Here is a 22,986-nt window from a genome sequence, read left to right as displayed (position 1 = left end):
TGATGGCACACGTGCCCCCCTCTCTCCCACCGTGGTTCGGCTGTTGGCCTTCCCAGTTGTGTGTGAGCCGTCGGGGTGCAGACATCAGCCGCCGCACACAGCCTGCAGGTCAACCCAGGAAGAGCGGGGCCTCGAGTGTGCTCTCCTGCTGTTTATAAATTTGACTGGCAAACACCAGGTCCTGGCCCACCCTTTCCTGCCGCCCCAGCCCTGGTTCCGTCCAGCAGCCCAGCGACTAACCGTGGGCAGTGGGAGGGCCTCCCCGGCCAGGCCACCCGCTGTCTCCTGGCTTGGAGGAAGGGAAGCTGTGAGGGGAAAGCTGAGCTCCACCGCCTTGCACGACTGGTTGGTTCCCCACAGCAGCTTTTGGGAGAAACAGGCCTTGAGGCAGCGGGGGGAGAAATGGCCTGGGGCGCTGGTCACCATGGCAGGACAGGGCTCCATTCCACCTGGCCTGGCTCCTTCCTTGATTTAGGAAAGACAGCAAGTCCTGACGGGATATGAGCTCACATCCTCTCTCTGCCCTGTTGACCTGGGCCAGGGTGTGACTGTCTCCCAGCCCCACCATGTGCCCACCGCTGAGGGTGAGGAGGGGTGAGGAGCAGCTGGAGGAAGGCCCTTACCTCTGTGGCTGCATGGACTGATGAGGTCTTCAGCTTGTGTTGACCTGGTTCCTCCCCTTCTTCCCCTTCCACAGGGTACGGCAGCTGGAGGGAACTGGCCAAGGCTCTGGCCAGCAGGAACATTCCGGCTGTGGATCCAAATCTCCAGTTCTTCCTTCCCCAGAAGCTGGGCCTCAAGGTACGTGGCAGGGTCAGCCCAAGCCTCCCTGCTGTGCATCACCAGGGGTCCTCGCTGGCCCTGTCCTTGGAGCCTTAAGGGCACCTTCCACTGTCCTGGTGGGAGACGCAGGGCACAAAGAGCCCCTGGAGGGCAGTCTGGCATCACCGGCTCTCCCGGTTTCTTGGGGAGAGATGTCCATCCTGCCCTCCTCAAAGCCTTTGTCACGTAGCTCAAGATGCCCCTCTCTGATCCACTCCAGGCACGTGGTCCCCATCCCCAAAAGCAGCAGAGGGCTGGAGGCAGGGCCAACGTCTTGTCCCTTGCTGGCATGAGGACTAGGCTGGTACTTGAGGGACAACCCCAGGTGCTTGCTGCCAAGAGTCAGAGATGATGTGGTGCGTAGACACCTCTCCCGGCAGGTAGCTGGGAGACAGATTTAGTGGGGCGTTTTCCTTGTAGTTTCTTGGGTTAATGGTCCCAAGCAGGGCAGGAGCAGCCCTGGGTGGGGATTAGGGAGTGTGAGGTCCAATTCAGTTGGCAGCCCTAAGGTTGAGCCTCTGAGCCAAGAACAGACCCGGATCCCTGAGGCTGGACCAGGAACCAAACTGAACCTGTGGACCTGCTCGAAGAGAAGAGTTGGGGTGTCCCCAAGGGGCTCCCAATTGTTGGGGCAAATCTGGGCAGAGCCTTGAGGGGATGTAGAGGAAGAAGGAGGCAAGGTCCCTGCCCTCAGGAGAGCCTGTTCTAATTAGAAAAGAATTTCCATATGAGAAGACTGAGAAAATTCAGGAAAGCAGAAGAATCTCAGGAGTATGCATTGATGAAACTGTGAGGAGGTATATTCCTGAGGGATATAGTGTGAATCAGAAATGGGGGTGCCCCTAAGACAACCTGTGGACCTGGAGGAAATATTTGCAAATAATATGACTGACAAGGGCTTAATTTCCAGAATATGCAAACAGCTGATATAACTCGATAACAAAAACCAAACAACCCAATCAAAAAATGAGCAAAAGACTTAAATAGACATTTCTCCAAAGATGGCCAAGAGGCACATGAAAGGATGCTCAATAGAGCTACCGTATGATCCAGCAATCCCAATCCTGGGCATATATCTGGAGAAACTCTAACAATTTGAAAAGACACAGCCTCCCCAATGTTCACAGCAGAACTGTTTACAGTAGCTAAGACATGGAAGCAACCTAAATGTCCACCAGCAGATGGCTGGATAAAGAAGTTGCGGTATGTGTATATATATATAAAACACACACACACACACACACACACACACACACACACACACAGTGGAGTATTACTCAGTGATAAAAAAGAATAAAATAATGCCATTTGCAACAACATGGACAGACCTAGAGATTATCATATTAAGTGAAGTCGGACAGAGAAAGACAAATACCATATGACAACATTTACATGTGGAATCTTAAAAAATGATACAAATGAGCTTGTTTACAAAACAAAAAGGGACTCACAGACCTAGAAAACAAACTTACTGTTCCTGGGGTGGGGGAAGGGGTGAGGCAGGGATAAATTGGGAGTTTGGGATTGGCAGATGCAAACTACTGTACGTAAAATATATCAACAACAAGGTCCTGCTGTACAGCACAGAGAACTATAGTCAATATTCCTATAATAACCTATAATGAAGAAGGATGTGCAAAGGAATGTATAATTGAATCACCACGCTGCACACCAGAAATTAACACAACATTGTAAACCGACTATACGTCAATTAAAAAAAAAAGAAGAAAATGGGAGTGTCCCTTAAGTTGACATGGCAGGGCTGACTCCTGACCCACAGGGACTTTCACGGAGCCCCAGTCCTATTGTCACCCTGACGCTCCTACCAAGTTCGTTCTCTGCTATTCCTCCAGGACCAAGAGTCTGCGCGAGGCGGGAGCGGTAGCAGCAGCTACCTGACGTGGAATAAGCCGGTCCCCTGGCTCTCCGAGGTGAGGCAGCTCTTTGAAGGGTTAGGAAGTAGTGTGTACAGGTAGTTCCAGCGACCACAGAAAATCTCCTTCTGGCATTTATTATTAAAAATTTAGGGGGAGGCTATAGCTCAAGTGGTAGAGCACGTGCTTAGCATGCACAAGTCCTGGGTTCAACCCCTAACCCCGCCTCTAAAAATAAATTAACCTAGTTACCCCTCCCCAGATAGTAAAGTAATACGATAACAAATAAATATTTAAAAAGTATTTTTTCACCCAAGTTAAAGAAAAAAAAGGAAAGGGTTCGAGGCTTGCTGGATTTTCTTCGTTTAGGGAAGAGTCAATGTTTGCTGTGGGCCTACTGTGTGCCAGGCGTTCTGCACCATCTCAAACCCACTTCACGAGCCTGCAGGAAAGCACAGTGCCCTCATTTTATGGGTGAGAAAAGCAAAGCTCAAGAAAGCTGCAGGACTTTCATGTCCATGCCAATCCCCAGTCGTAAAGTTCAGTTTCCCAAACCGCCTTTCTCGGACCGTTCAGTCCTGTCAGATATTCCAGGCAGAAAGGAGTCCATTGTTAAGCAAGGTTTAAAATCTATGGCCATTCACTCCTTGGAAGTACACACGGAAGGTTCTGGATTCTGCGGTAATCCGTTTGGCTTGGTTTAGCTCAGCGTGCCCCAAACTGTTTGCTTCCTGAACTGCCTTTTTTCCTGTGAAACATCTGTTAACACTCTATGAAACCAGGGTTCTAAGGAACATATACGAGGAAGCTCTGCTTTAGACAATTTTTATAAGAAGCGGTTAGACGTGTGAATAAACATTGTCATAACCGTCATAATACCTTTTATTTACATAGGATTTGACCGATTCTTTTTCTTTTAGTGAAGATACTGTGGCTGGGGAGGTGAATTAACACGCACAAGATTACCTCGAGTGAGTGCTTGCACCGAGACTCCATAGCAGCATGGTGCTCTGGGGGCGAAAACTCTAACTTTGGGTTTCATATCATACAACTTGTCCAAGCCTCTCTTGGCCGGGTGGTGCTGGCCAGCCCACGGTCTTCGTCCACACCTGTCACACTGATCTCTTCAGCCTGGGCAATTTTATTTCCAACCCACCCGTTTGCTGTGGGGCAGGAGTGAAGGAGGCAGTCTCGTGCGAAATGTCATGTTAGGTTACCCGCCTTGTGAAATTGTCTCTGCGTAACACCTGAGAGAGGGTGGATCACACTGCAAACCCGTACAGAGTGACACCATCAGGTAATTAGGCCCCACCCCACCTGCAGACAGCATTTCGAAAAGCAGGTGATTTCAAAACCATCGGTCCAGTGATCCAGCCTTCTTTTTTTTTTTTTTTAAATAATGCTGATTTCCTTTTTGGAAGGGGAGGTAATTAGGTTTGTGAATCTTATTTATTTTAATTTTTAATGGAGATACTGGAGATTGAACCCAGGACCTCGTGTGTGCTAAGCATGTGCTCTACCTCTGAGCTACACCCTCCCACAGTGATCCAGCCTTCTTTCCTTTGAGGACAGTTTGGATCGTTTTTCTTAATGAACCAATTATTTTGAAAGGTTATAACTATGTAATATCCTGCATTTATTAATCACTCATTTCTCCACTTTTTTTGGCCAATCAAGGATAAATACATATATGAAATGAAAACAGTGAACCCAAACAGCAAATAATGGTTAAAATAGGATTAACTTTTTAAAGAAATAGTTGCTCTTTTGGTAAGTGTGTTTAGACTTTTGGCGGCAAATGCCCGGTATCCACAGACTTTGTTCCCTTAATATTAAAAGTAGCTCACAATGTCCTCATTACGGTCTCCATGGATCTTCAGAGCATCACTGAAGATCCAATCTTCTTTTAACAACAAGGGTGATAAGACTCTGAGAGCTTAAGTAACCCACATGCAGGCACCAGCTGCGCGGTGGTACCACCTCCTCCCGCCCATCGTGGGGACCTCTCTGTTCCCCTCTCCTGCCCTTTGACATGCGGTTTCAGTAGGAAATGCTCAGGTTAATGACATATATCACTTATCCAGCATCTGCCAGCTGTCAGGGGCTGTCAGGTTGTGCTGTCAGGGCCCCGTTCCGGAAGATGGCTCAGGGAGGGTTAACTCGCTCACCCCCAAGGTGGCATGGCTGGTGCAGCTGCCCCGAGGGTGAGCGTGGACGGGATATGAGAAAGCTAATGGCCTCTTCCTGGACGTCTCCCTGCCCCAGCCTTTGGCCGGCAGCTCCGGGCCTTGGAGGCCACAGGTCAGGCCCAGGCATTCTGCTGTGTGTGTCAGACCGTGAGTGGAGGACGGCTGGCGGACTGGACTTCATGGGGTCACCACCGCCTTCAAACGCTAGTCCCTGTCAGCCCAAATCACAAGACACTGATTAGCAACTCCCACTAATTAACAAACCTCAGTGCCTGTCCATTCACTTCCCAGTCAGTACACACCACTGCCCAAACACTGTCTACCACGCAGGGCACTCCCCCCAGAATTTCCTAACGGTTTTATTGAGATATAGTTCATATACCATATAATCCACCCATTTAAAGTATACAACTCGACGGCTTTTAATAGATTCGTAGAGCTGTGCATCCATCACTATTAGTACATGTTTGTACACCTTCAGTACATTTTCATCGTCACAAAGAGAAACCCCTGACCTGTTAGCTGTCACCCTCACTACCTGCAGCCCCCAGCCCTGGGTGATCACTGACCTCTGTGTCTCTAGCCCTGCCTGCTCTGGACACTTCAGATAAAGGGAATCGTACCCTCTGTGGCCTTTTGCACCTGCATGTGTATCAGAGCGTCGTTCCTTTTTTTCCTGCTGAATAATATTCCACTCTGTGTTTGGATTGCAGTTTCTTGTCCTCAGTAGATGGGTATTTGGGTTGTTTCTGCTTTTTGGCTCTTGGGAGTAATGCCACTGTGAACATCTGTGTCCGAGTTTCTGTGCGGATCAGACTCCCTTTTTTCCAGAGCCCTGAGCCGCCGTCACACACATGCTGGTCACCAGGGGAGATGGAAGTGGCTTCTCGGTTCACCGAGAACCATCTATTCAAGTGGGGATAGTTTCTTCCATTAGGATTTTAGCAGATGGGCTCTGCCCCTTTCCTCAAAATCCAGAGCCACCTCTTGTCTTCAGGGAGCTGGGACCCCCTGGATTCCCAGGGGATCCCCCACAGAGGGCAGGTGTGTGCAGGGAATCAAGAGTCGCTCGAGGGCTAGAAACTGCACAGGACCCGGTGACCTCTTGGTCCTGCTGGGTGGAGCTCACGTGGTCCCGCGAGCGTGAATCTGACTGAGCAGCAGCGAGGGGCGGCGGAGGGGCCGTACTCACCGCCCGGGCTGGGCTTCTGACCCCTTCCCCCCTTCCCCTGCCCAAGCCCCTGGGACCTCTGGCCTCCTGGCTGAACACAGCCGACTTCTGGAGGCATGTCCCCCCACCCCTGCAGTTTGCTAGGGACCTGAAGGTCTCCCAGGAAGCGGCAGTGGGGAGGCCGTGTGGAGGAGACAACTGAGCCTTGTAAATGGGACTTAAGGAATTTCCCCAGAAGTGGCACAATGTCCCCATTCTTTCCTTCCAAGAAGCCTTAGGCTGCCCACCACAGACCCAGCCCCCACTCATATTCCAGGGAATGATGGCTGTGACCCAAGTCCCCACAGGCCGGTGTGCCCAGGAAGTGCCATGTTGCTGAAGGGACAGGGGTGACAGGCTCTCCGTTTGGGGCCGGGGCACCCTGCCCGTCTCACCTGGGCATTCCTGTCGGGGAGCTCTCCCAGCACCTTCTCCTCTCCCCACCTCCCTCCCTCCAGACCTCTTGCTGAAGACCTTCTATCCAGGCTTCCAGCCTGAGTGTCCCTTCCTCCCGTCTTCCTAGGGAGGCTCAGACTTTGCTATCTGGGGGGCCCCAGAGCGGGACAGGCAGGGCCTATCTGTGCAGCCGGATGGAGGCCCACCTCCCACCTCCTGAAGGTTAAGCTCCAGGGAGGGGTGGGGGAGAGCTGAGGTGCAGTAATCTGAACCTCTTGGTCAGGACAGTTCGGGGCAGTACCCTGAGCTTCCCTCCCCTCTCCCACTCCCTGCCCTTCCTCCAAGGGGGGGCCTCTGCCCACCAGCACCACAGCCGGGAGGGGAGGGAGGGACCTACCCAGGGCTGCCCTGAAGCCACAGGTACCTGGTGGTCATCCCAGGAGAGGCTTGGGCAGCGAAAGGCTCTGGGCTCCTCGGACAGCCATCAGGGCCCTTCTGCCATGGGCCCCCAGCCTCCTTTAGCTCTCCCAGCTGCAGGGAGCTGGTGGGGCGACCACCACAGGTGGACACCTGTGCTGCTCGCCCTTGTTAGGCGTTAGGGGAGGGGAGATCGGGTGCAGCTGAAACCCCAGCCAGGCGCCTCCTTCCATCCCTCTGTCACCCCCACTGCTAGGTCATGGCTGTCACTCCCCCTTGCCCGGGGGGTGCGGACCAGCCCCCTTCCTGCACTGAAATGGCCGGGAGTGTGTGTGGGTGCGTGTGTGTATGTGTGTACATGTGAACGCGAGTAAGGCCAGAAGAACAGACCCAGGCCTCAAGGCCGGGCCACGGGGATGAAGTTCCCAAAAGCAGCTGTGGGCGCCAAGGATGGGAATGGGGCTGACGTGGGCCGTGACCTTCGCCAGCAAGAGGAGCTTGGGCTGGGGCTCTGTCCCCACCGGGCTCATCGAGCCTCGGCACCGCGGGGCCGGGGCGGGGTGCTCACACTCGCACCCACGCTTGCTTCCCTGGCCCTGCAGTTCCGAGGCCGCGTCAACCTGCATGTGTTTGAAGACTGGTGCGGCAGCTCCATCCAGCAGCTGCGGAGGAACCTGCACTTCCCGCTGTACCCCCACGTGAGTGCACGCCGCCTCCCGTCTCTGCTCCCCCTAACTTCTGTCTTCCTCCTCTTCCCTTGCCTTTTCTCTGGTTCATTTTTTCTTTCCTTTATCCCACGGACCCTCTCCCTCTGCCCACAAAACTCCCTTGTTCCCTTCCCAGGGATTCCTTCGATTTCCCTGCCATCTTGTTGGCTCACAACACGGTTTACCTGGGGCCACTACGTACAGTTGTGCCGGCTGTGCACTGTACAAGGTCACCTGGACAAAGAAGCGAGTGGGAGCGGAAGTCTCACCTGCACTCACTTCACTATGCTGCACCCAGCTCACCCCCTCCTCGTCTTCCCAGCAGCCCTGAGCGGGCTAGGCTCTTCAGTTTCCTCTTCCTTCTGTAACAGTTTCCGTCTCCTTTCCTGCCACAGATCCGCACAACCCTGAGGAAGCTGGCCGTGTCCCCCAAGTGGACCAATTATGGCCTCCGCATCTTTGGCTATCTGCACCCCTTCACTGACGGTGAGGCCAGCCCCCATGTCCCTCCCCTCTCCTTCCTGCCCCAGAGTTCTTATGGTGCCCAGAGACCATACCTGAGCTGAGAAATAGGTCTGCACTGGGCTGACGGGGCCCTGTTAACCCATCGGGAGAGAGGAGAGTTCGGACGTGGGGAGGCCTCTGTGCCCTGATCTGCAGAGTCTGGAGCTAGCTTGTCTCTCCCCGTGAGTCTCCGTCTCCAGGGCGTAGAGACCCCCACTCTGCAAAGAGGGAAGTCACAGCACCAAGCCCCTGAAGGAAAGTCAGTCCCTGAGACGTGACAGCCCCTGGGTGAAGGCCCTTCCTGCTCTCACCGGGAAACGCCCCCTTGCCCAGGGGAGATCCAGTTTGCCATCGCCGCCGACGACAACGCCGAGTTCTGGCTGAGCCGTGACGACCGGGTCTCAGGCCTGCAGCTGCTGGCCAGTGTGGGCAAGGTACAGCCCCCGGCCCTCCCACCGCCCCAGGAGCCAGGTTGTCCAAGAGGCACCTGCCTCCGTCAGGTCACCCTCGTTACCATTAGCATCTCTGCGTGACAGCTGGGGAAGAGGGGTGAGAAGCACATTCTCCCCCAGGGTGGCAGAGGGACGGACAGGGTGTGGGCGGGAGCAGACCCCGGAGGACTCATGACTGGCCACGCCCGCCTTGCGTGCCCTGGTCCGTGGCCTGGTGCCGAGGGCCCTTCGAGGGAGGGGGCTGCCCTTGTCTCCTCACTCACCGCCTCCCGCCCTCCGTGTTTTATCTTTTCCTCTTCCTTTCTCTTCCCCCTCCCCCACACCTCTAGACTGGAAAAGAGTGGACTGCCCCTGGAGAGTTCGGGAAATTTCGGAGCCAAATTTCCAAGCCAGTGAGGTAAGGAGGGAGCAGCGTGACCCCAGCCTCCCTTGAGAGCTGAGACCAGCTCAGAGCCAGGGCCCCGGCACCCCTGCCACCCACCCCCTTATCACAGAGGGCCCCGTGGGTTCTGGTAAACGGAGTCTTTGAGTAGACACCACCTGGCCCATCCGTCCTCACTTCACAGGTGAGGAAACTGGAGCCCAGAGAGGGCTGTGACTCCATGAGGGCCACACAGCTATTCAGCGACACTTAGGACTGGAAAACAGAATAGGTCCCCCTCCTCCCCATCCTGGCCTGCCTGCTTCCTCCATCCCTGGAGAGGTCCTCCACTGCACAGCCCGGACCCCCGCTGCTCTGCCTGTGCTGCAGAGAGCCCTGCATGGCAGGGATCCCTTGTTGGGCTGGAGGGGAGGCCGCAGGGGCTGGAATGGGTAACTAGCCCGGCCTCAGAGCGCCACCTGCTGGCCTGCACGCGCACACACACACACACACACGCACGCACGCACACTTGTGAGAACATCTTGGCTTGATGGTCGCAGTATTGAAGTTGATGGTAATAAGACAGGAATAGACAGGAATTAAGTGAGCCTGTGTGTATAAAGCCCGTGGAACAGAGCCTATGCAAAGGAACGGCTCTCCAAGGGTTAGTGACCGTTATTTCACGTGACTCTCCGGAGTATCCCGGGAAGTTAGTACTGGTACTATCCCCATCCCACGGAAGGGAAAACTGGGGCTGCCCTGTCAGTGAGTGGTGAATGGGGATTCTGACGGGACACCAGATGGCAGGTGCCCAGGACGCAGGCAGGGGGAGGGGGGCGAGAGTGCGTGGTGCTGGGAGTGGGGCCCCGGTAATGAAGGCAGCCTCGCCCCTGCTCTCCCGCAGCCTGTCGGCCGCCCGCAGGTACTACTTCGAGGTGCTGCACAAGCAGAACAGCGAGGGCACTGACCATGTGGAAGTCGCGGTGAGACCCTCTACCCCACCTCTGGCCACCCCCCCGCCTGGCCCCCCCCCCGCCCCCCCAAACCCTGTTCAAAACCCAGCCACCCCCAACCCGCCACCACCCCCTCTCTCCTCATCTAGTGGCGGCGGAATTACCCCGGAGCCAAGTTCACCATTATCGACTCCACGTCCCTGTCCCTCTTCACAAGTGAGTGTCCTGCCCCATCTTGGGGACTGCGGACAGGCAAGGGGCAAGCCTGCGGGGCTCAGCCCACTGGGGAGCTGGTCCCGGGATGGGGGGGGGGTCCGGAACAAGGAGCAAGGCCTAAAGGACATCAGGATCAGAGGGCCTTAGCTCTCGGGGCCAGTGACCCCATGAGAACCTGCTGGAAACTCTCCCAGCCCTGGCCTCGGAGAAATGCCCCGTCCGCCCGCACGCAGTGTCCTATGCACCATTTCAAGGGGCTCCCGAGACCAGGAGGCTCACTCCAGAGGAGAAACCTCTGCGGGAGGCCAGGCCCCTATTTTGCAATGAGGTGCTGTGGTTCTTACATAGCCGTGGCCAGAGGAGAGAAACTGTCCTCACCTGCTCTCCTTCGGCAGTCAGTGAACCCTCCGGTGATCCTTCTCATCGCTTGTGATTTTCTAAGCGAGACCCCCGTCTGAGGCCCCACTGAGAAATCGCCACTGGCAGGTGGGCCGTGTGGGCCCAGGTGTGGGAGGAAGGGACGGCGAGCTTGGAGGGGACGGGAGACGTGGGAAGTGGGTGTGTGTGTGGAGCACAGGATGGACACGGTCGGGGGGTCTGGGCTCACAGGAGAGGGTGGCAGGGAGGAAGGGGCAAGGTGGGTTGGGGGAGCGGCTGGTGACCAAAGCAGGAGGCCGCAGGGTCAGGGCGGAAGGGCTAGTTGTGGGCTGCCCGGCTGGTGCGACAAGAAGGGAGAGTTGGAACGCATAGATTGTGTGTGAGCCAAGGGAAAAGCCCGCAGCAAATTGGGTAGGAGACCAGGAGTCACTGGTCTCAGGCGGAGAAGGCCAGCTCCATCTGGGGCCAAGAGGGATGGGCCCAGGAGGCAGGGCGAAGACCAGCAGCTGGCCCCAGGGCTGGTGAGATGAGACACGCGCAGGGGTGGTGGGCTTGGAGGTGAGGCTGCCGGAGCGGGTGGGGAACGCTGCCGGGAGGGGCGCCCTGCCCCCGTGGGCGTGCGCGTGTCTGCCCGAGACGCTGAGACGGCCTCAGACTCAGCTTTGCCATCTAGGTTGTGATCTCAGGCACGCGACTCAGCTTCCCTCTGCCCAAGTCCCTTGTCTGTAAAATAGGAATGATGACAATGGTGTCTAAGCCACGGTGCTTATGAGGATTAAACGGGCTGATGCTGGTAAGATGCTGGGAACGGCACCTGGCTCATTGTTCAGGAAGTGCTCTACGCGTGCTTGTTACATGAGTGAGGCACGCTTCTCATGGCAGACTCCCAGCAGGTAGCAGAAAAGCAGTTTGAGGTGTCTTTTTCCACCTCACACAAAATTGGGGTGCGTGTGCTAGTCGTGGGGCTGGTGGAGGGGGACCAAGGGAGATAAAGAGCTGAAGCCACAAGTTGTGGGAGTGGGGCCGGGACAAGAGGGAGCCAGCACGTCGACAGAAAATGCACAACTTGAAAGCTGAGAGCTATGTTTCGTTCGGTGGGCTTTCTGAGGACTCGAGCTGGGGAGGGGGCTTCTGAGATTGCTCTAAAGGACCGCTCCAAAGAGGTCAGAGAGGAGCCAGAATGTATAGGAGTTTTTGCAGCAAAGACCAGGGAGTCAGAACATCAAAAGATGACTGTTAAGTAGAGAAAACCAGACATCTCAAGTTAATGAATTCAGCGCTTTTCTACGTACAGGATGCAAGAGTCTGGGCTTGTTGAAATCATCCCTTTGATGTGCACCTCAGCTGTCGAGGGCCAGTGCCCTGTGCTGTCCCATCCTGAGTCCCCTTGGGGGCACCACTGAGGGTGGCTGCAGTGGCTGAGAGCTGCAGCATCCTTTGTTTATTGATACGACAGGTGACATTTTTCATATACAAGCACATCCCAACTGTGGCAGGGGAGGGCGTACAGGAGCCTTGACTCGGCCCCTTCCTGGCTCCTCAAGGAGGCAGGGAACTGCTCGTGAGCTAGGTTTGCTCTGGGAGTCACGGCTGCCCTCTGTCCTGTCCTCCCTGCCCAGACGAGACAGTCCTAAGGATGGACGAGGTGGGCCACATCCCGCAGACAGCCGCCAGCCATGCAGGCTCCCCAGCCACTGTGCCTGGCGAGGAGCAGCCCACCGTCGACATGCTGCGGCCTGACCCTCGGGACACCCTCTACCGAGGTAGGGCCCCGCCGGGTGCCTGCCCTTCTGCTGGGGGAGGCGCTGCCTGGTCCAGGGACGCCAGGGGGCGACTCAGGAGGCTTGTTCTCCCACGACATCCCCAAGTCGGAGACTCTTTTCTCTTACGTGTATAACTGTAAACGTGGACAGAAAAGTTCACAAATATAGATGCGCAACTTTGCAATTGTACAAACCATTGCAGAAATAGAACTAGAGCCCACACGTGCCCAGTGCGTCCCTCTGCAGTCACAGACGTCACGGCTCTTACTGGGTTCCTGCTCTTGTCACCCAGTGAGAGGATTCTGTCCCCACTAAGGCGCTGGAGCCTGAAACTCTTGGGAGTGTTTCCATCTTACAAGATGACAGAGTGTCCTGTCCCCCCCCAGCCCGGCAACTGGAAGGAAGTTCAGTTAGTGGCCCTGCACTCGGGTGAGGCTTTGTGGCCCGGAAGCTCCTAAACCTGTTTTGAGGCTGGCCCTGCGGCGACCCCAGCGCCACACTGTGCCCTGAATCCCACCCCCACCCCCACCCCCAAGAGTGGCTCCATCTCAGTTTGTGGCCTCAGCTGCTGCTCGTGGACACAGCCGTCACGAGTGACCAGGAAGATGTGCGATTCGGGGGCAGCAGACTCTAGCCCTCGCCCCTCCGCCGGAGCCTTCGTGGCTGTGAACCTTCGGGCTCCCACTCCCGCCTCATCCTGCTTCCCTTCTGTCCCCAGAGACTCTCATCCCCAAGTCTCATGTCCGCCACGTCCTGCCGGACTGTCCCTACAAACCTAGCTACCTGGTGGATGGGATCCCTCTGCAGCGCTACCAGGGACTCCGGTTTGTAAGTCTCAGGCCGGGCAGTGGGGGCTGGAGTGAGGGAGGGCTTGCTGCCTGTGGCTGGGGGGTTGCTGAGGGGGTCCCCATGCCACACACCAGCCGGTGGGATGGCCTCATGGGTCCCTAGGCTGGGAGAACTGGCCTTTTACGGTGCCTCGGCCCAGATGGACTGCCCTGCAAAGCCTGAGCGTGCCCCGTGGTAGCAAGTCCCACACCAGCCCTGCCCAGCGCTGCTGCGAGGTGGGCTGGCCTGAGGCCTCCTGCCACCTGCCCCGAGGGCCCCACGGCCCTGTCCCGCCTGGGTCAGTCCTACCAGACGATCAGCTGCAGTGTTTCTTAAACTTATGGACAAGGTGCTGGGGAAGTGACCTGTGGAAGGGCTAGCTTTAGAGAACCTGGAGCCCATGTGGAAACGGGAGGCAGAGTGACACCGTGCACCCAGTCCAGGGATGACAGCGGGAGCTGCGGGCAGCATGGGAGGTGGGAGAGAGGCCAGGAGTCAGCCGTGGGTCGGAGTGGGCGGGCAGGATTGGGAAGGTTTTGGTGGTGGTGTTCTGTCTGAAGGGGGCAAAAAGCAGTGCAGGAGTAACAGGGGTTGTCCTGGGGCTGTGGCCTGTGGCAGGAGAGGGGAAGGTGCAGGCAGGAGAGGAGGGGTGCAGCTGCGGAGAATGAGCCAGGCCAGGAGAGGAAGGACGTGTGTGTGCACTCGGGGCTTGACTCAGGGGTCTGCGGGGTCCAGGGCCCCCGGGAGGAGGCGTAGAGAGTGGCCCCGGATCCGCAGCAGCCCTGCTCTCCCCACCCCCTATTTTTCCACCCCCAGGTTCACCTGTCCTTTGTCTACCCCAACGACTACACCCGTCTGAGCCACATGGAGACCCAGAACAAGTGCTTCTACCAGGAGAACACCTATTACCCGGACAGGTGAGCAGCACCACGTGGGGCAGGAGGACGGCCTGACGGAGGCCCTGCAGGAGCCCCGAGAGCTGCCCGGACTGCAGGGGCCACCAGGGGCCTTGGCTCTTCTGGGTGATTCATACGCACACGCACACGCACACGCGGCCTCCTCCCTGCCCTCCCAGCTGGGCGTGGCTCCAGAGCCTCCCACGTGGCCTGCAGGGCTCGGATGCCAGTCTCGTCCCATTCCTCCTACAGGTTCGGCTTCCAGGACTACATCAAGATTGACCAGCCAGAGAAGCAGGGGCCGGAGCAGCCAGGTACAGAGTGACAGCTGAGTGTCCAGGCCAGGCTGCAGGATGACGGTGTTTCTAGGGAAAGTCTAGACCATGCCCCCCTAGTCCTGCCCCCAAGGAGCTTAGAATCCAAACCCCACAGCCCTGCCCCCACAAGCCCAAGGGAGTGGGGAACAGCCCCTCTCCCCGCATCCGTTCCTTTTCAAGGCACATATGGACTGTTTCTCACAGCCTGCTGGTCAGCAGGGGGAGATTAGGGCCCCGGAGGACGTTACTGGGCTGCTAGAGGGCCTCGCTGCCCGGCACACCCTGGGGGAAGGGCTGCCCTGAGAAGCAGTCTTCCCGTGGCCTCTCTCCTTGCAGGCTTAGGGCCTGGCTGGGGCCGTCTGTTGAGTCCCTGCCGAAGCCAGGCTCCTGCCAGCACTTTCCGTGCTTCTCGGTCTTCACAACAGCCCTGCGGAAGATGGGCTGCTGTTCCCTTTATGCCAGCGGAGACCAGGGCTTAGCTGAGGTCGAGTCACTCGCCCTGGGTCACACAGCCAGTCAGTGACAAAGCCCAATGCGGGCCCGGTCTGGGACCCCCAGCATCTCACCCGCATGGTCAGCAGCCGTCTGTGTGCCTTGTTGGGGAGAGGTGGAAAACACTGACGCGAGGCACGGTTGTTACCAGCAGCAGCTTTCGAGGAAGGGCTCCTGGAAGAGTCCCAGTATGGAGAAGCGGCAGAGGACACCCCTGCCCCCGAGGACCAGGACAGGACACCAGAGGGGAAACAAGGGCCGCCCACCGCCCCCGGGCCAGCCGCCACCAACCGCAGCCTCCGAAGCCTGCGGAGAGTCCTGGCTCAGCCTCGGGACTCTCCACCAGCCTCCTCTTCCAGGCGGAACTCCACAGCCCGCTTCCCAGCGAGGACCAGCGACAGGCCGGCCCAGCCGGCGGAGAAGAGAGCGAGGAAACCCAGCCCCCAGCCCCGCCAGGATCCCCGTCGTCCTGACAAGGGGCCCCCGGGGCACCCAGCAGGGCCCCCACCTCAAGTGAAGAGGCCCAGGCCCACCGGGGACAGCCCCAGGAGGACGCTGGCACAGTCCCAGTGGCTGAATCAGGTCGAGTCGTACATCGCAGAGCAGAGAAGGGGAGACAGGATGGAGCCTCCGGGCCCTGGGAGGGGTCGGCCGGGGAAGGAGGAGGAGGTCACCACTGCAGGCCAGGAAGGACAGGTGGAGGGAGAGGACGAGGAGGGGGAGGAGGAGGAGGAGGAGGAGGTGAGTGAGGTGTTGGAGTACCTGTCCATGTTTGACCCGGTGGTGAACTGGGACCAGACCTTCAGTGCCCGCAACCTCGACCTCCAAGCCCTGCGGACCGACTGGATCGACCTGAACTGTAACACGTCTGGCAACCTGCTGCTTCCAGAGCAGGAGGCTCTCGAGGTCGTGCGGGTCTTCCTGAAGAAGCTCAACCAGAGGAGCCGGGGGTAAGGTAAAGGGCTCTCCTGGGCCGGGCGGGGAGGGCAGGGGCGCTGCAGGGGCCCCGGCCACGGGCGCCTGGGGAGACAGTGTCCTCCGGGGCCAGGGCTGGCCCAGGACACGTGCTGAGCACGGGAAGGCTGCACAGAGGCGGTCCCCTCCCCGCGGAGGAGCTAGCATAGAGACAGAGCAGGCCTCACTGAGGCTGGAACGACACACAGACCCGGCCGCAGGATGGAAGGGCTCGGGCAGGAGGCAAGGCTGAGCACTTGTTTCTTCATGGGTCCATTCAACCCGCCAACGTCTTTTGATGGAGATAAAATGCACATACCGTTTAATTCTTAGTGGTTTCTAAGTATATTTGTAACGTTGTGCAATCAACACCACTATCTGAATCCAGAATGTTTTCATCACTTTTTTCCAATCAAAAAACATTTTTTTCATATTTTTTTCAGGTTTTTTTTGAGGGGGGTAGTTAGGTTTACTTTTTTAATTACCACTACCACTGAGCTGCACCCTCCCCCTATGTTTAACATTTTTGAGCTGCCAATCTCTCTTCCAAAATCGTCTGCACCATTTTCCATTCCCATCAGAGGCGTGGGAAGGTCCCAGCTTCTCCACATCTCCCTCAGATCCTGTTATTTTCCCTTTTTTTGGCATCACCCCCCCGAAGGGTGCGAAGTGGGGCCACACTGTGGCTTCGCTTTGTGCTTCTGGGTGAACAGGGATGTTGTGCCAACCAGTCAGCGTCCCCTGATGATCCGCTGTGTCTCAGTCACTGTTGACTGAACGGAGTCGTGCACTGAGGGCCAGTCTCTGACGGAAAATCTTCACTGCGACTCCCTCGTTCCCCTTATGTACTGAGGATCTTAGAGCTTTAAAAGACTAGACATTGTCCAGCTCAGTAGGTACCTTTTTAAAGACGGAGAATAGCGATCACTGGAGCGGGTAAGCATCGCGTGGGCGTCTCACCCACGGCGACGCTGGGGTGGAGACCGAGGTCTCCCGACAGCCGGCCTTGCCGGCTTCTGCCACCCATGCTGCCCGCCGTGAGAGGCGGGGTCACCCCAGCCCCCACCCTTTCTGCCACAGGAGGTACCAGCTGCAGCGCATCGTGAATGTGGAGAAGCGCCAGGACCACCTGCGTGGGGGCCGCTACCTCCTGGAGCTGGAGCTGCTGGAGCGGGGCCAGCGCCGGGTGCGGCTCTCTGAGTTCGTGTCCACGCGAGGCTGGCAGGGCGTGGAGGCGGCCGGCGGGGAGGAGGCCGAGGCCCAGAACCCGCAGGGCCTGGCTGGGAGCCCACAGAGCAGCCGGAGGCGCATCCTGAGTGTCCGCGCCCCAGAGCCCAAGCTGTGCTGGCCCCAGGGCTTCTCCTGGAATCACCGAGCCGTGGTCCACTTCGTCGTGCCAGGTGAGCCTCCACAGCGGGCGGCGTCCATGGAGCAGGGGCCTCGCATGATCGTGAGCACCCGGGTCTCTGCATCCTGATTTGATCTCATTAGAGCCTGTGAGAGAGGCCACTTTGCAGCTGGGGAAACTGAGGCTTACAGGAGAAAAGTAATTGGTCTGAGGTTCGTGGGGCAGTATGTGCCAGAGCAGGGACGGTGCTGATGCAGGGCCAGCGCCTTCCTGTTGGATAAGCGTTTGGGGGGCAGGGGTGAAGGTCAGCGGGGGCTGCTGCACTGGGGTTCACCCCACAGCTGGCCTGGGGACGTGAGACAGGGAGGGGTCCGCAGGGCGGTGTCCATAACAAGAGAGTGGAGCCCGCCACAGACGGGAGTGTGACCGCGGGGTCGGACGGGCCTGAAGGGCGTGGTGAGACGCACAGCTGGAGGGTTTGAGTGTCAGAGCCCAGGAGGGTGACCACGTGGGGCTGGTGACGGGCCGCAGCCCAAGGCCTACCTGCCTGGGAGGCCGTGTGAGCGGGGAGCGGGTGGAGAGGCCCAGCAACTGAGCTCACCCTCTGCCCTCCATCCCCTACTGCTCTGCTGGCCTTTCCTGTGGTTACGTTACCCCAAGCAAGGGTCTGACGGGATTCCTGACTGCGCAGGAACCGGGAGTGGAAGTGCCCCTCTTGCATTACCTCTGCTTTTTCCTCCCCACCCGCCCCGCCGGGCAGTGAAGAACCAGGCACGCTGGGTGCAGCAATTCATCAGAGACATGGAGACGCTGTTACGGGTCACGGGCGACCCCCACTTCAGCGTCATCATCACCGACTTCAGCAGTGAGGACATGGATGTCGAGATGGCCCTGAAAAGGTCCAAGCTGAGGAGGTGAGGGTGTTCCCGGCGAGGCACAGCCTGAGCCGCCTCCTTCCTGAAGTCCCAGGGCTGCTGAGCCCAGGGCAGAGTCGGAAGTCCCACCAGTTCCCTGATTCCCAGTCTCTGGCTTTTCCCAGAGGGCTCACCGCCCGTAGTCCCACCCCGGGAGCCCTCATCATGTCTAGTCTGTCTGCCAGCTTCCTCCAGGGACTGCCACTGCCGGGTCCCAGCGCTCAGCCCCCCTTTCTGCTCCCCCCGCAGCTACCAGTACATGAAGCTAAGTGGGAACTTCGAGCGCTCGGCTGGACTCCAGGCTGGCGTGGACCTGGTGAAGGTAACCAGCCCGGGAGGGGCATGGGAGACGCGACTAAAGGTGGGTGGAGAGGTGCTCAGACGGCCGGCTCCTTGGGAGGAAGGGACGAGGACATGGGGGCCAGGGCTAGGGTGGGAGTGAGCACAAGACGGTGGGACATTTGTCCAGAGTCCTCGGAGTCCGTGAAGAGTGGGGAGGAGTCAGAACTCCCTCTCTGATTGTGAGAACTGCACCCTGATGCCCAGAACCGTGGAGTCAGTCTGACCGTTTGTTTCGTGCAAGTTTCTCAGTTACTGAATGGGAAAGAGCCTGAGGATGGTCCCAATGAGCGGCGGCCTGGCCCCTCACCCCAGGCTGTAGGGTCTGCTGACCCTCCCACCTCTGTCCCCAGGACCCACACAGCATCATCTTCCTCTGCGACCTCCACATCCACTTCCCAGACGGAGTCATCGACGCCATCCGGAAGCACTGTGTGGAGGGCAAGATGGCCTTCGCCCCCATGGTGATGAGGCTGCACTGCGGGGCCACTCCCCAGTGGCCAGAGGGTGAGCCTGCCTTGGCTCGTAACCCCAGAGCTGGAAACAGCCATGTCGGCAAGGGCAGCTCCCCTCCCCACCCTCCCTTCCACTCCTCCGCTCACCTGGGCAGACTGCAGAGACAGACTGCAGAGACGGCCCCAGGCCCCCAGCTGCGCAGCATCGAGGAGCACTTCCCGCCCCGCCTCCCCCTTCATTCACTCATCAGATATTTATTAAGCACTTACTGTGTGCCAGATTGCCCTGTGAGGACGCAGAGCTGGGAGGAGGTTTCCCCAGCCTAGAGAGGGAACGGGCCAGGCTCTGCCCTGTGGGCTGCTGCTGTCAGAGCCTCCTGTGGGCCGTCCTCAGCCCTTGGTCCCTCCCTGGTGGGGCTGCTGCCTTCATTGGACCCTGAGCCTTAGCTCACTGGGGCCTCCCTGCCAACCGGCGAGGGGCTTGTTCCAGTGAGCGTTCTCAGCCTCGGCCAGCCCCGTCCTCCGTCTCTCAGAAGAGGCCCTGGGGATGCGGACATGCCCTCCTGGCCCTGGCTCAGTGCCTCTGGGGCTTCTTGTCCGTCCGCAGGCTACTGGGAGGTGAACGGGTTTGGGCTGCTCGGCATCTACAAGTCAGACCTGGACAGGATCGGGGGCATGAACACCAAGGAGTTCAGAGACCGCTGGGGCGGAGAGGACTGGGAGCTGCTGGACAGGTGACTCGGTTGGAGGGCGCCTGAGATGCCTGGGGGCCTCTCCAGGGGGGCTGGGGGCTGAAGCAGGGCTCGATCACCCAGGCCCAGGCCCCCTAGTCTGACACTGGACTCTGCCGCTTCCTGGGGGTCAAGTTACTTCCCTCACTGAGACTTTTGAGAGTCCGCAGCTATTGGAGGGGTGGCGCTGCCTCTGCCCGTGTCGCTGGGCAGGTGTGGAGGGTGCTTGGCAGACCGTCAGGGTAAAAGCACAGACCCTGAGCTGTGCCAGTGTGAGTGGTAATGCTCTCAGCCAGAAGCGCACAGCCGGGGGGGGTGCTGAGGCTGGGCGGGTGGGTAAGAGACCCAGAAAAGAGTCAGGAGAGAATCTGGGGTCCAGCAAAACAGCCAGTGTGGACCATTGAAGGACAACAGGGTATTCAGGAGGTCCTGGATCCCCAGAAGCCCAGGAGAAAGGAGGTCGGGGCAGGGGAGAGGGTCAGTGGTAGAAGGAGAAGGAGAGATCGGCCAAGCTGCCTGGCGGGCGGGCAAGTGGACAGGAAGAGGAGGTCGCAGCAGGGACCATCCCTGGCCCCTCCCGCCTCCCTGCGCTGTGTCCATCTCACTGTCGTCCTTTCTAGAGATAGAGGCTCGGAAGGAAGCGTGCCCCACAGAGTGGAGCTGGGCCTCCAGCCCAGGCTGTTGGCTCTCTCTGCCCCACACCCCTCCGCTGCCCCATGGGGAGTGGCCGGAGGGTGACAGCGGGGGGGGGGGGGCGTGCTTCTCCTGCTCATCTTGCTCCCTCCGCTTCAGAATCCTCCAAGCAGGCCTGGAAGTGGAACGTCTCTCCCTCCGGAATTTCTTCCATCACTTCCATTCCAAGAGAGGCATGTGGAACCGCCGCCAGATGAAGATGCCGTGATCCGACGGGTGGCCCGCTGGACCAACCACTCCCCGCCCCTGGACCGCGGTGGCCCGGCCACACCCACTCACTGCGGCAGGAAGAGAGCGAGGGGAGCCGGAGCCACGGGGGGCCCACGGGGCCTCCGAGCCGACACCCCGCACCAGCAGCTGTCCTCCGTGGGGCAAGGCCAAGGCCCCTCCACCCCTGGGCCTCCGAAGGGAGGACCTTGGGAGGATGCCAGGAGATGGGACAGAGACAGGACGGCTCCCGGGAAGGATGGCCGAACCAGGTCAAGGAAGCAGAGACCTGCTTGGTCAACACCAGCCTGAACCGGGAGGTGGATTCCAGTATCCACCCGGTGCCCCTCTGGGGCAGTGACCATGGACTAGAAACTCTTCTATTGGACATATTTTATTGTGTTTTATTTTTTTTTAACAGAAACCAAAACTGTCCAGACCCAGCATTGACTGTGAGGGAGTGGAGTTGTGCATTTAGCGAGGGTCCCCCTTGCATACCTCAGACCTGCTCCCTGGTACAGGGGTGTCCCCCAGTCCCTGACCGGGCAGCTGATTTACAGCCCCAGAGCTGGCCCCGCATCGGGTAGTTCTCAGGCCCATGCCTCCAGGACACGCACACCTCTCCCAGGAAGCCCCCCAACCACCAATCAGGGCATTAACCTCACCCTCCGGGCAGTGCTAAACCTGACCGCCCAGACCAGAAGCACAGAACTGGCAGCCCTTCCTGTGCCCCAGGGGTGGGCGGTGCTCCTCAGTCCCCGGGCTGGGCAAATAGGCGGAGCAGAACTGCGAGTGAGTGAGCCCAGCCTCAGGGACCAGACAAGCAGAGGGGAGGGGACGAGGGTGGGGCCCAGCAGGAGAGGATGGGAAGGGAAGAGGAAAGCTTGGGTCCTCGCAGCCCAGCTCTCCTGCCCTGAGGGGAAGAAGAGAAGGGGCTGGACCACACTCTGAAATGGGAAACAGGGACCAGGAAGGAAGGTTTGGGGATGTGAGGGTATTGCCCTGAGGTACCTCCCCCACATGGAGGGGAGCAGGGCTGGGGGGCTGAAAAGTGAAGTCATTTCAGGGAACCTAGCCCTTGGCCTTAGTGGTCTGGGCACCCTTTCTGTCACCTGATGCTCACACACCTGTCTTGCACTAATAACCCCAGGTGCCTTTGCGGCTGGCGGTTTTTCTTCGGCTGCCACTGACTCACCGGCAGCGTGTGGACGCGGCGTCCTGAACCCCAGTGTGTGTGGAGGGCGGGGAGCACGTGCCCCTGCTGTGACGAAGGGCTTCTGGGGCTGCAGCAGGGCCCAGGAGGCCAGGCGGCTGGGCCCAGGGTCCATGCGGTGACAGGGTGCACGTCACCTGGTGGGCCCTGCGTTCACCAAGAGCATAGATTTGGCATATGGGAGAGTGAAGCCCCTCGAGAACCTTCTGGAGGTTGACGAGACTCCCTGCCTCCTTACAGGATCAGGAAGGACACAGACTTTTCAGTTAATAGATCGTGGCTCATGGATGCCATGCCTGCCCTCGGGCTGTGGCTTCTCATGGTCCCTGCGCAGGGGAGGCCGTAGGGAGGAGAGAGGGCTGCCGTTGGCTGGCTGCGATGTCAGATCTCTTCCTGGGGCCACTCCCATCCCTGGGCATCGCCCCGGAAGGCTTCATTCCTCCCCTTCTTCCCTCCCCTGCCCAGCCCCCGACCCGCTCTGCCCCAGCCAGTGCCTTGTGTTTGATGTTTGTTACCTCCACACCGTCTGCCTTAACTGGGAGGGCCTGGCATGGCCCCCTACTCTGTAGGGAAATGTGTGGGGTGGGGGGGAAAGCATTCAACACAGCATCTTCTCAGAAAACAAAATGCTCTTGTGTTTTTCTTTGGCCCCTCAAGGTGGAAGAGGGGTGGGCTGAGGGCCCAGGGCTCATGTCAGCTTCCGCAGGTGTCAGGCCTCAGAGAGACAAGCCAGGGCCCCTCCACACCACCCTCCACCCTTCATCAGCTGTGGGGGGCGTCCTTCCCTGGGCTGTGGTTCACTCAGGAAGGGGCTGACGTGGTTCCTGTCTGAGAAGCATTTGCAGTAGATTCATGGAGGCTGGTTTCAGTTGAGAAAGGCTGGTGGACACAGCATGGTTTGGTGAACGGTGGAGGGAAGCTGAGATGTGGCTTATTGTAAAAGAGCAGACAATCTAAAAATCATTTCTGATTGAGCTGGAGGTGCCCTGTTGCTGCTTTACAGATACAAATACACCGTCCCAGTCATGTTTGGTCTAGGCAGAGACTGAAATTAAATTAGTTTGTATTCCTTAAACACATGCCCAAGAGAAGGTGCTACTGTGAAAGATGGAGTAGCTTGTAGTAGGTCCTTAAATGATCCTGCCTACACACGTTAGTCCAGAACTGACTAATCCACCACAGAGGCAGCAGATGGTGATAGGCCAAGGCACTGGCGCCAGGAGACTGGACTCAGAACAGGACCCAGAGGAGAGGGAGTGACTTAAAAGCCTTTTCTACCTCCAGGCATGGGGGATGCTCTTTGAGCCCCTTCCAGGACGCAGATGCTTCAGCCTTTACAACTCAAGGCATAAAGATG

The 22,986-nt window shown here is 58.4% G+C and overlaps 1 protein-coding gene across 2 annotated transcripts in view; it reads left to right on the top strand.

Annotated features, from left to right (window-relative positions):
• The window catches only part of B4GALNT3 (beta-1,4-N-acetyl-galactosaminyltransferase 3), an 80,352-nt gene extending 58,106 nt beyond the window's left edge, over nucleotides 1–22,246 (top strand). The window contains exons 2-20 of one of the 2 annotated variants that reach the window (XM_031444359.2): nucleotides 698–801; nucleotides 2,676–2,753; nucleotides 7,511–7,606; nucleotides 8,011–8,101; nucleotides 8,453–8,553; nucleotides 8,901–8,968; nucleotides 9,837–9,915; nucleotides 10,035–10,101; nucleotides 12,099–12,242; nucleotides 12,961–13,070; nucleotides 13,887–13,987; nucleotides 14,219–14,280; nucleotides 14,930–15,725; nucleotides 16,810–17,129; nucleotides 17,838–17,991; nucleotides 18,241–18,313; nucleotides 18,684–18,837; nucleotides 19,393–19,519; nucleotides 20,309–22,246. In XM_031444359.2, the coding sequence (XP_031300219.2) occupies nucleotides 698–801; nucleotides 2,676–2,753; nucleotides 7,511–7,606; nucleotides 8,011–8,101; nucleotides 8,453–8,553; nucleotides 8,901–8,968; nucleotides 9,837–9,915; nucleotides 10,035–10,101; nucleotides 12,099–12,242; nucleotides 12,961–13,070; nucleotides 13,887–13,987; nucleotides 14,219–14,280; nucleotides 14,930–15,725; nucleotides 16,810–17,129; nucleotides 17,838–17,991; nucleotides 18,241–18,313; nucleotides 18,684–18,837; nucleotides 19,393–19,519; nucleotides 20,309–20,417 (2,834 nt within the window). In that variant the 3' untranslated portion in view covers nucleotides 20,418–22,246. Of the gene's footprint in view, nucleotides 1–697; nucleotides 802–2,675; nucleotides 2,754–7,510; nucleotides 7,607–8,010; nucleotides 8,102–8,452; nucleotides 8,554–8,900; nucleotides 8,969–9,836; nucleotides 9,916–10,034; nucleotides 10,102–12,098; nucleotides 12,243–12,960; nucleotides 13,071–13,886; nucleotides 13,988–14,218; nucleotides 14,281–14,926; nucleotides 15,726–16,809; nucleotides 17,130–17,837; nucleotides 17,992–18,240; nucleotides 18,314–18,683; nucleotides 18,838–19,392; nucleotides 19,520–20,308 lie in introns of both variants that reach the window. The other variant, XM_064478906.1, reaches the window with a different exon arrangement.
• The last annotated feature ends 740 nt before the right edge of the window (nucleotides 22,247–22,986 follow it).

This window comes from Camelus dromedarius, chromosome 25, assembly GCF_036321535.1.
Source record: "Camelus dromedarius isolate mCamDro1 chromosome 25, mCamDro1.pat, whole genome shotgun sequence".
Lineage (NCBI taxonomy): Eukaryota > Metazoa > Chordata > Mammalia > Artiodactyla > Camelidae > Camelus > Camelus dromedarius.
Note: the sequence above shows the minus strand (reverse complement) of the source record. Positions and strands in the feature narration are given on the sequence as shown.